The sequence below is a fragment of the Antechinus flavipes genome, chromosome 1 (genome assembly GCF_016432865.1).
Source record: "Antechinus flavipes isolate AdamAnt ecotype Samford, QLD, Australia chromosome 1, AdamAnt_v2, whole genome shotgun sequence".
NCBI lineage: Eukaryota > Metazoa > Chordata > Mammalia > Dasyuromorphia > Dasyuridae > Antechinus > Antechinus flavipes.
Window position 1 is genome coordinate 318,775,749 of NC_067398.1, and position 12,768 is coordinate 318,788,516.

Below are 12,768 nucleotides of genomic sequence, written 5' to 3' on the forward strand. Positions count from 1 at the left end.
TGAATTTTTTTTTTTTTGAGGATTATTTAATGGAATTTTTTTTTCATGGTATCTTCTTGATCTTAGCTGCATTGATTTTATTTGTTCAGAATTTTCTGCTATTTTATCAAATTTTATTTTATTTCTAGTAATGTCTGTATTATAGCTAGATAAGATTTCTTCCTCTTTTTACATTTTTGAAAATGAGAACCTTCTACTTTGCTCTAGCTTTTGTTCCCCCTAGACTAAGGGTTGGGGAACTTTTTTTTCTGCCAAGGGCCATTTGGATATTTGAAGATGGCCCATCATTTGTAGGCCTTACAAAATTATCAATTTTTAGAACTCAAGCAATGAGAGATTGTTATATCAAGCTTCCTGTCTATCATTGGCTGGGGTTGCCTTAAGCCAATGATTTCATAGCCCTTCTAGGCCCTCAGGCTGGAGATTCTCCATCCCTGCCCTTTGGAGTGACCATTTAATTGATTATATCTAGGGTAATTGTTATAGTGGAAGGCAATGTCCTAAACGTCATTTTTCTAGACATTTTTTTAAATAGAGTCTTCTTGGGTTTATCAAGCGTTAGATTGCTGATAATGTTTTCTTCTGAATCTTATATATTTAAATTGTGACACTGATCTTTTTTTTATTTTTTTATTTTTTGAGGTAATTGGGATTAAGTGACTTGCTCAGGGTCACACAGCTAGAGAGTGTTAAGTGTCTGAGCCCTGACTTCAGAGCTGGTGCTCCGCACCACTGCCACTGCATCACCTAGCTGCCCTGATAGATTTATTTTTAATTTGGTATCAGATGTCTTTGATAATTATCATTTCATTTTTTGAAATATGATCATGTCATATTTCCTTTTTTTTTCTCCAAATTGCTTTCCCCTGAGATTCTTGACATTTTGACTTTTCCATGTAAATTATTATTGTTGTTTCTCATTTCATAAATTTATTTCCTAAGTACTGATGCTATGGCTTTTTTTTTTTAAGCTGGAGCTTTATAGTATTGCTGTCTTTATTAGCATAGCCCATACATAAACTTTTAAAGTTTCTTATATAGATTTTTTCCAGAATTTTAACAATTCCTTATTTTCCATAATTGCATATTATTTATGATATATCCCAGCTATAGAATGAATGAATGAAAAAGGAATTTATTAAGTACTTATTCTGTGTCAGACACTGCAAGAGCTATAACTACAAATAGACGTAAAAGAGACATTTCCTTGCCCTCTAGATACTTTCATACTATTAGGGGAACACAGTACATTGCAGGGGAGCAGTGAAAGATTGTGTACAGTGAAGAGTATGCATGTTTATAGTGCCATGGCTTGCATGTGGCCAGGAAATGGCATGGTAGACTTAGAAATGGAAGAGATGAAACTAAATCTCATCAATAAGAACACAAGTCCTAGGAGCATTTTATTGCTACTTTAAATGTCATTTTACTTTCTATCCATTATTCCTGTCTCTTTTTAGTAAAATTGTGGGTGATTATGGCCTTATTTTGTATGCTTCAACTTTGCAAAAGTTAGATTCTATCTTTGTTTTCCTGATTGTCTAAGATTTCTTAGGAAAACTGTCATGTCAGTCTTTGACAATACTCTTTCCTAAATCCTTTTTTTCTTGGCTTAGTGTTTAAATGCTATTTCTGGTGCTCTGTTGTAAAAATGATAGACAGCTCTGGTCCTAGAGTCAGGAAAATGGTGAGTTCAAATCTAGCCTCAGACACTTAAAAACTATATGACTCTGAACAAGTCAATTAACTTTCTGAGTACCCTTATTTTCTTCAACTATAAAATAGTGATAACAGCACTTATCTCTCAGAGTTTCTGTGATGACCAAATGAGATAATATTTGTAAAGTGCTTCGCATAGTGCCTGGTACCTAGTAACATTATATAAATGCTTATTCATTCCTTCCCTTCCTTTTTCCCTTCCATGCTTCAATTAAATTTTTATTGGGAAAATATCCAGTGTTTACTCATTACAAATAATCTAACTCTTGGTTTTTGAAGAGTACTTTTGAATATATTAAGCATAATCATTTTCATTTTTATTCTTTTTAGTATGTTTATATCTAAGGACTTATCTGTGTCTTATAGTATCTATTGATATATCCATGTGGTTGTTTTGCTTTTTTGTTCTTAATGTGATTTGTCATGCTTATTGTTTTACTAAATGTATTCTTGGTTTAAATTCATCTTGGTAATAATTAATATTTTTGGACACATGGCTATGGTGTCTTTGCCAATAATTTTATTTAAAACTGCATTAATTTTCATTTACTAGTGATATTGATCATTAGTTCTTTTTTACTTTGTCTTTATGAGCAGAGGGAGGTAAAGAAATCAACTTTATGCTCATCCTCTTTTCTGCCATAAGTTCTGAGGTAAAGTAGTTACTTCTCTGTAAGATTTCCATTATTTCTATTTTAGCGGCTTAACTTCTTTTTGTTAGGCTCAGGTCTAGAATAGGAGCTCTTTCATTTTTTCCACCTTTGAAAAAAGTAAATTGATTTGTACCAAAGACAATCAATATTCTAGGTGCTTTAGTAGGGAGAACTCAAAAAAAAATGCCTAGACAATTAAAATCTTATATTCACTACGATATCATGTTCCTGCTAAGTTTGTGATTTATTTTTTAAACTTCTCACCTGTTTCATTCTTCTAGCCAAGTGGGTCTAAAGCATGCATATTTCAGTACTCTTGGTGCTCTAGTTCAGAGTGCTTTTGAACCTTTTCTGCTCATAACCCCTGAGAAATTTTTATGTGACTCCAGGTATACAAGTATACAACTTACTGCAATAATCCAGGCCAAGGAGTGGTAAGGATCTGAAGTAGGATGATCAGAGAAAAGGACAACATAGGATAACAGAGAGAATGGTGACGCTATTGATAGAAATAGCAAATTCAGGAGAAGGGGTTGGTTTGAGAAAAAAAAATAATGGCTTTAGTTTTAGATATGTTGAGTTTGTGATGGCTGTAATATGTAGGCAGAAATGACCAATAGGTAGTTATTTTTAGGAACAAATGAAGTTGTTGTATATAGATTTGATAATTACCTGCATAGAGATGATCACAGATACATGGGAACCAACTAGAAGCTCAGTTTTTTAAACTGTGGTCTATGATGCCATATGGGGTCCTATAACTTGATGAGAGGGTCGTAAAATTATAATTTGTTATTAATAAATATTTGATTTGCATAATTATTTTATATACTTGTATACCTGGAGTCACATAAAAATTTCTCAGGGGTTATGAGCAGAAAAGGTTCAAAAGCACTCTGAACTAGAGCACCAAGAGTACTGAAATATGCATGCTTTAGACCCACTTGGCTAGAAGAATGAAACAGGTGAGAAGTTTAAAAAATAAATCACAAACTTAGCAGGAACATGACAACAATGAAAATACTTAATACGAATCCACTTTCTCCCCTCTCTAACCTGTACCTCACACAGTTGTTAAAAAGATACTCTTAAAAGTGTGTAGGTCTGACCATAATTTTCCATTCTTGTTCAAGACATTCTCGTGACTCTCCATTGCCTTTAAGGTGAAAAAAAAAAAAAACTTGTTGTGGCATTTAAAAATTTTCATTGTTTTTCATTGTTGTCTGGCTTCACCCTTTCTTCCCAGAATGATTTTTGTGCATATGCACTCATATACAAACTCCCAGCGCCGCGCCCCTCCCCCCTCCTTCTATACTCTGGCCTCCTATCCTATCCTCCTGTCCCCTATACCTGATATAGTATAAAGCTCTTAATCATATTGGCAAAACAAGGGTATTTTAACCAGCCTTGTTCAGTTCACTCTGTTTCTTTCCAAGAGCTTTTTCAAACCATGGTTCAGAAATAGAAATCCTGTCCTCATCCACCATCTTCTTAATTACCTTTTCCCTTTGAAAATCTGCTTTTCTCTTTAAAAGCCCTTGCTTTTCACTCAATAACAGTGAGAAAAACACCACCTGTGTTTCCTACCTAGGCCATCATAATCCGCAGCAACCCAAGTATTAGCTTTCTTGTTTGAAAAGGCTTAGGAGGCTCTTTCACATTCTGGATACATACTCTAGAAAGAAAGAATTGTCAAGACAACAAGTACCTGCCTTAGTATCCTTCAGCATGGAGTCACCCACCAAGAATTTCTTCCTTTTTGTCTCTGAGTTTTATTGCATGCGCTATCACATTTTGGGTCCTATGTATCAGCCATTCTTCCCTTAAGAGCATAAGATAATTCCTTTTTAGAAGGTATGATGCACCTTTGTACTTATTATTTAAAATGCTTACTGGTTCTTTCTTTTCTTCCCATTATTTCAGCCTTCTATTCCTTTATTTCTTAGGAATCACTTCTCATTCTTGAGGTTATTTTTTTCCCCCATTTTTATTCTATTTCTATTCTTTCTTTGTGAAAAAAAATCTGTTGTATTTTTTGTGAGGAACATTTTATTTTCCCTGTTAAGTTGAAACATAGAAAGGGATGCCTTTAAAGATGTAGAGCACATATAGTGGTTCTGATTAGGTCAGAGAGACAAGCACTACAGAATTGATAGAGGCTACTGCACAATTCCCCTTGCTTTCCATATTAATTGATAATATTTTGACCTGTGTGACATAGATCTGTCCAGATATTTCAACTATAAATAGATGTTGTTACTAATAAAGTAAAAATAAGTAGGGTTTGTTTGGTTTTTTTGGTCAAGTAGTTTCTCTACTAATAGACACTAACAGTACAATAATTATTTTTTGTCCTTAAAGAGGAGAGATCCTCATATACAGCGTTCTGTGGTGAAACAATTTTCTTTTTTTATGATAGTTATTTTTGTATGTCTCTTTGCATCTTTATTGGATTATAAACTCATTTGAGGGAACACCTAACAGCACAATTTGTACATATCTGTCCAGTTGACATTAACAGTTTTTTAAATGAATAACTGGATTGTGTATGTGTATTTTTTTTAAAGAACATTTCCTTGTTTAAATTTATATCTGAAATTTGTCTTCTGCTTTTTCATAAAGACAGCAATTGCATGGGTATGTGATAAGTGGAAAAAAAATGAGAAGAAGAGCATATGCTTAGTTCAGAACAAGAGAGAAAAGAAAGTTCTCACTTTTCATTTGTTGCATATGCACTAAAAATTATTTAAAGGGGTTAAGCTATAAACTTCAAAATTATATCATTATTCCTACATTTGGAGTAGAAAGATAAATGTGAAGAGTTAAATTTGTATCTGTTTTTGTCTGGATAATGAAGCATGTTGATTTTTCCTAGGCAAGTCTTTAGCTCTTCAAGAAAATGGGACAGTTTTGTAGTAATGAAAAAGCTAACTTATTCTAAAATCTTAATAATTTGTTAATTACCAGAGAAGCAGTGTGGTATAGGGAAAGAACTCTGGTTTTAGAAAAGGTCTGGGTTTTTATCCAGCTTCTAATACTTCCTACGTCTGCAAGTCTCATTGTTTAACTTAGGAAATCAATTTCCTCATCTGTTTAATGGGATAATGATATTCTCTGCTCCCTCCTCTTACAGAGTTGTTGTGAGGATCAAAGGAGATAATATCTGTAATGTTCTTTGTAAACTTTAAAGTACTATATAAATGTCAGTTATTATTACCGTTTTTTTCAAATGAGGTAATATACTTAAAGTACTTTGTAAACATTAAGCCGCTATATAAATGTCTTCTTTTATTATTATTAATATGGTGAACAAGGCTTCTAGATAGTCTAATATTTAATTTCTCTCTGGGTTGAAAAAGATGAAGGATAAAAGAATACTTGGGAGTAATAATTAGTATGAAATCACAAAATTCAGCACCAACATGGATCTTAAAGGAGTTATTACATCTAACCCCCCTGATTTTCAAGAGAAGGAAGCTGGGGCCCTTGAGAAGTTGTGGCTTGGCCTTTGGTTATACAGCTTGGTGTAAAGCAACATGTCTTCTGACTTTAAAAAAAAACAAAATAAAATGCAAAAAATAATTGTTCTTTCCCTTAAGAAATGATTGAACAAAGAGTGTTGCTTTTATTTTAAAGTGTGTGTGTGTGTGTGTGTGTGGGTTGATAGGAATGGGATGCCATTCAATATTTAAGGTGTCCAAGACATTGTTTCTAGTAAATAATTTTGACACATCAAAAATTTAGGACATTCCCTTGCTATAAGGAAAAGTGTTGTTGGGTAATTGAAATGAGTGGCAGAAATTGTCTTTTATATGGAAGAAAACAGTTAAAGGGAGTGTAGTCTTGGATAGAAGGGAAAATCTTGTTCCATAGAGCTAGTACTTTGCTTATTGAAAAGAAAGGACCCCGTTGACAGACAAATGCTGCTGAATGAATGGAAGAAAGTGAAAGAAAGAAGGTGCTCTACTCAGCACAGGAAGCCATGTGACAGAGCAACATTGTGGGGAAGTGGCTCAGTGTTAAACATAGAGCCGAATAATTCCAGCCAAACATGGAAAGAAGTATGATGAGAAGCTTTGGGCTTCTTTTTTTTTTTTTTAAACATAGGAATACAATGTATCATCAGAATAATTTGAGGAAGTTCAGAGGGCTTTTTTTTTTTTTTCTTTAAAGCATAAGAACTAGCCAGCCATTTCAACTTGTGGTAGAAAATTATAGGTAACACTAAAGTGAAATGATTTTTATGTTCCTTCTAAAGCTCTTTCAATATTTTATCATGGAAATAGGAAAAAAAAGAATTTTATGAAATTGTATGGGCACTCCCAGCTTTTTACTTAGAAATGTATTCAACAAGGAAAAACGTTTTAGGGCAGTCAGGAGGTGGTTATTCAGTTTTCAAGAGAAAAAAGTAACTTTATAAGAGTCTGTAAAATTCAAAATTTGAGAGACCCTTTTTAAAAATTATTTTGTATTTCTAAAAGTGTATTAGGACAATCCTGGGCACCTAGTAGGTGCTTATTAACTGATTTGTTCAGTAGAAGGAATATTGGATTTGGTACCAGAGTTTAATTACACCTGCCACTTTTTAATTTTTTGATCATAGAGAAACCATTTAACATTTCTGGTCTCAGTTTCCTTTCCAGTAAAATGAAGGGATTGGATTAGGTGACCTGTGGGGTCTCTTCTCATAGAACTCTATGATCATTGTGATAAGCTGTTGGGTGATATAATAGGTAGAGTTTTTGCTGCATTTGAAGTCAAGAAGAGATGAATTAAAATCCTGCCTGTGACATTTATCTAGAGGTGTATGTCTGCCTCATTTTCTTCATCTATAAAGCGGGAATAATAGCATCAACAACTCAGGGTTGTTGTAAGGATCAAATGACACTATATGTGTGTGAATATATATACATAAACATTTATACATTAAGTATATATATATATGTGTGTGTGTATACATATATATATATATATACACTATTGATATATTTGTGTGTATATTAAAAAAAATCAGTTTACAAACTTTAGCTTTTATGATCATCATTTGATAATCAGACAACCTGGAAATCTGTTTTATACACAAGAAGACTATCATCTTTGTTCTTTGGTGGAAAGATGGATAAGTGACTTGTCACAGAAAGTTAGTGACAGACTAGGATTAGCACCCAGGTCTCTTTGCCTTTCTTAGCATTGCACCATAGTGCTTCTTGCTGCTTCAAAATCATTGACTTCTCTTAGGTCTTAAACATGGAAAGTTTAGCTTTGGAAGTAATAAGTTTCCTTGCAAATTAAGGTCCGAACAACTGATACTGGGTCTTTTGAGATTGATGTTAGAACTGTAAGAGGTGTGGTGGGCTAAGTTTTGTTTTTGGTTTTTGATCGTAGGGATCAAGGGCAGGTAAAGAAAATAGAAGAAAATATCAGTCCAGCTTTATATTGCCAACAAAATAACCCCTTCTGCGTCTAACCAGTAAAGTGTTTGATGTAGGACTTAATCTCTTCTATCTTCTTCATTCTGGTATCTAGAGAGCTCAGTGAGTGGTTACTAGGGATTTCAGCACAGATTTTTAGGAATGGCAGATGTCTTATCTTCTGAACCACAGGAATTCTATTTGTGTCTCTTATTTTCAAACCAAACATTTAACAAAATGATCTTTGGAATGAACAGACAGTGGGTATGTTGGCTTTTATAGTTTGTTTATAATTGTACCTTAAATATTTGCCAAGGGCAACAGAACAATATTTAATCAGAGTATATGATTTGAAAGTTTTGTGTTATTTTTAAACAAACATACAAACACATGGAAAATAATTGCTTAATTTTATTTCATCAAGACATAACTCAGTATGCTGGCCTTCGTGCAGTTGATAAATTTATTTTGCCATCTATATTAGATTTATTCTGTTACTATTTAATTCTTCAACTTGAATTGATTTCAAATAGGAGGAAATAACTTTAACCAAGTAAAGGACCTATTCAGGTCTTTATGTCTTTGTTGAATTTAGCGACAGATTTCTTTATGATGAATTTTTTTTTCTCTCTTCTCTCTTATGTTCCTTTTACCCAATACCTACTCTTCTCCCTTGCCTGCCCCTCCCCAAAAGCGCATACTCCTTTCACGTTACTGCAGATGGTCAGATGCAGCCTGTACCTTTTCCCCCTGATGCTCTCATCGGACCCGGAATCCCTCGACATGCTCGTCAGATCAACACTCTTAATCATGGAGAAGTCGTGTGTGCAGTTACTATCAGCAACCCCACAAGACACGTGTACACTGGTGGGAAGGGCTGTGTCAAAGTCTGGGACATCAGCCAACCTGGCAATAAGAGTCCAGTCTCTCAGCTGGACTGTCTGGTAAGTGAGCAGGAACTTATGCACAAGGGTAATTTCTCCTTTGAGACTCAATAAGGAAATAGCTATGCTGGCTTGGATTTTATTCATATTATGAGGAAATAGAGGCCAGCTCTGTTTCCTGTGCTTAGTATTTTGCTTGACTTTCCCCCCTCTTTAGAGTTAAAGGCTTTATTTATTACAGTTGTGGTTGAAACAATCAAACGCTGTGACCCCTCCCCCCAGTTGTTCAGATTTATTTGGATTCTTATTGTAAGAAGGTTTCCCAGTTTTCCTTTTGGTGAATTGGAACAAAGCTAGAAAAACATTGGGAATTCTTTTCGGTCAGTTCAAATTTTATTTTTGTTTAACTTTTGCATAAAAATTGGACAACAAAATAGCATAAAAAGCATTCTAAAAAATTGACAACCTCTAAAGATACTTTAGGGACATAGAAATTGTCTTCTATCACTGTCTTCTGATACTATCATAAAGACTCTTTTAAGTGTATCATTTTAAGAAAGCAGGGCAAAATATTATTTCCAGAGGATGGGTGATGAAATGAACCTTCTGCCTCCTCGTAGAGATGTGGTAGACTATGGATAGAGAGAATATTACACATGCTTACCTGTTGACATCATGTGTTAATTGATTTTTCTAGATTTATTTTCTTTGTTACAAAGAAAGCTTTATGGGATAGGAATTTGTAATGGAAAGTGGCTATCCAAAAAGGCATTGGAAAAACCTAAAGTTGTGATTTTTAAAAAGATGAGTCAGTAAGGTTATTTCTGAGAATAGTATTATCATTTTGTAAATATCACATGCAGAGAAAAGATAGAATGTGTTCTGAGTTGTAGCGCTAACTCTTAGATTTATAGACTACATACCATATGCTTTAGATTGCAAGAGGTCTTTGCTGTTTTAAATGATGCATGCATTCACTTTCCTATCATAGATAAGCTCCTGTGAGTTACACACTACCTTCTAGGGAATATGAGTTCAAGAAATTGCAAAGAATCCAAGTAGAAGGGTTTTTTTTTTTTTTTTTTTTTAAGAGACATAAGCTATCTTACCATTTAAGCCACAGGAATTCTTGCCATTTTCCAACCTGATTTCATAAAATTCTTTAGTTTTCCTGGACAGGATTCAGATCCCAAACCAAAAACCTACATATTGTGTATGGTTTTTTGGAGTAGGAAAGATAGTTTTAATTTAATTGTTGACAAAGTCAATTAGCTAAAGTTTCCATGGTTCTTTCAGTGCTTGATAACAATTGTTCTTAATCACTGAAAAAAATCCAGAAAAATCTTGTTGTATTGCTTCAAAAAGCACATGGTTTTATCATATACTTAATGAATGGATGTAATTTATCTGTTTTTTGTTTTGTTTTTTCAATATATGTGATAATATCTCACTGATTTGGAGAATAGAAGAGATGAAAATTTTCCCTTATTTTACTTTGCCTTTTAGCGTTGGGAGACTTAGTACTTAGTGGATAGGTAATTGAGACATATATATGTAAATTTTTTTTTTAAACTAAAAGCCTACCTGAGTAATAAAAGTACAATACATATCTTAGGAAATAGGTTAAGCGATGAGCAATAGAAAATTTTCATCATTTCTTATTATTCCAATAGTAATTCATGGATTGAGACAAAGAATTTATAAACCAGAGTTATTTCTTCTCAGAGAAATAAGCACGCAGCCTTATGTTTAATTGTGGAAAAGTGAATTTAATATGGCTCCTCTACTATGTAAAAGATAGACAGAGCAGGGAAATAAAAGCTGTTGTATCTATATGTTAAGGTGAGTTTGTGATGACTTTTGAAGATAGCACAGAGAAGTTAGGATTTGAATGTTCTCTTTGCTGTACTCTTCGCACCTGTGACATCCCAAATCTGAAGTCTAAAACCAAACTAGTGTTGGAAGAATAGTGTTATGTTTTATTGGGTAGTGCACTGTAGTAATTTAATGTTTATTTCACAGAACAGAGATAATTACATCCGTTCCTGTAAATTGCTCCCTGATGGCTGCACCCTTATAGTAGGTGGAGAAGCTAGTACATTATCCATTTGGGACCTGGCAGCTCCGACCCCACGCATCAAAGCTGAGCTGACATCCTCGGCTCCTGCCTGCTATGCCCTGGCGATCAGCCCCGATTCCAAGGTCTGCTTCTCCTGCTGCAGCGACGGGAACATCGCAGTGTGGGATCTGCACAACCAGACACTGGTCAGGTAGGTGACTATGGCCTCTGAAGAAGAACTTTCAGAAGATGCATTATTTGGTTAGATAAAGATAATGCTCCTAATTCATAGACTGCTTTTAGTAGTCAATCAACCAGCATTTATTAAGTTCTTGCTATATCACAGGCTTAGTGCCAAACCTTGGGGATATGAAGAAGATGCAAAAATAATCCCTGCCCTAAAGGAGTTTACATTCTAATGGAGAAGACATGGACATACATACATGTACATATATACATATGTGTATACACACACACACACACACACACACACACACACACACACACACACTATACATACAGAGGAAAAGAGAGGTAAACTTATAGCCCAAATGAAGGGATTGGGAAAGGCCTCCTGTAGGAGGTAGCATTTTAGCTGAATCTTAAAGAAAGATAGGAAACCTAAGACTTAAGCAATAAGGTGCTTTGTATTCCACCAGATATTTGATGGGAGAAACCAGAACAAAGGCACAGACATGGTAGGATTTCATGGATAAAGATCAATAGTCTCTAGACCAAACTTTTTGTTTTGTTTTATTTCACTATGTATTTGTCTTTTATCTTATGAATTAAAAAACATGATTATGAGAAAAATCCATATACCTTACTAGACTGCCAAAGTGTTACTCATGACCCCCAAAAAATTTAAGAATGTGTACCCTAGATCTTTATAAGGCTGTGGCCAAGTCTCCTGCCCTGAATTTTTACTTTCTCTTCAATTATCTTCATCCCAGTGTCCCAGTATGGGACATATGCTGAACAAACTAAACATAGGTCATGAGAGGGCTTCATCAGAACTTTTTCTTCTTAGCTGGAGTTGTTCATTTGCAAACATTAGAAGATACCTGATAAGAAATGACAATATAAACTCTTCTGAATTATTAGAAAAACATATTTCGAGGCCATCACCTTGCAATATGGTTTTTAAAAAGTATTGGTGTCTCTTAGATTGTAAATAAATTCTATACAATAAGCTGCTTATGTCTAGCAAAATCCTGTTTGTTTGAGGGCCTTTCTGTATGTTGTCTTCTTGACCTTTATACTTGTTCCAGTCTTTAGGAAGGAATTTTTTATTCTTCTTCATCTGTGGCTTCCCTCATCTTTATCAATAACAATAACTGGCACTTATTATATTAAAGAAAGTATGGTTTCATTTTAAAATCATTTAAATGCTAAGAATGGAATTGAAATATGTAATGAAATATTTGGATCTCTCATTTTGTGATGCTCCTTTGGTACTTACCATCATGTGTTTAAGTATATATACCAGAGAGTAGGAAAACTTTCAATAGCCCATTTTGTTTTGAAGCCATATTTGTAGAAACATGGTAAGAGGAATAGAGGCAGAATCTATTCTTATTGCATGTGTGTTGACATGACAATAGAATTAATTTTATTGATTTACAGGACAAGTAAATGATACTTGATGATATTGCTTCAGCTTTTATAGCAAACAGTTCCCTGTCTATTATGAGTACTCAGTAATTATTAGTTGGATGCATGCAGGCATGTTTGGATGGTTGGGAATGAAACCATGAAAAATTGACATTATGAATCTCTCTGTTTAAGTTTTACCATTTGTAAAACAAGACTCAAAACATATGTCTTTGACCAATATAGTGGTATTCACATATAATCACAAATTATTTTTTTTTTCTTCTTCTTCTTCTTCTTCTTCTTCTTCTTCTTCTTCTTCCTCCTCCTCCTCCTCCTCCTCCTCCTCCTCCTCCTCCTCCTCTTTCTCTTCCTATTTCTCTAATCTTCTCTTTCTCTCTCTCTCTCGCACTCTCTCTCTCTCTCTCCATATGTGTGTGTGTGTGTGT

At 34.2% G+C, this 12,768-nt stretch overlaps 1 protein-coding gene across 10 annotated transcripts in view; it reads left to right on the forward strand.

Annotated features, from left to right (window-relative positions):
* The window catches only part of LOC127541238 (transducin-like enhancer protein 1), a 116,501-nt gene that overhangs the window by 96,632 nt on the left and 7,101 nt on the right, over nt 1-12,768 (forward strand). For all 10 annotated transcript variants that reach the window (XM_051966478.1, XM_051966486.1, XM_051966468.1 and 7 more), the window contains 2 exons: nt 8,478-8,727; nt 10,690-10,937. In XM_051966478.1, coding sequence (XP_051822438.1) covers nt 8,478-8,727; nt 10,690-10,937 — 498 coding nt within the window. The remainder of the gene's footprint in view (nt 1-8,477; nt 8,728-10,689; nt 10,938-12,768) is intronic.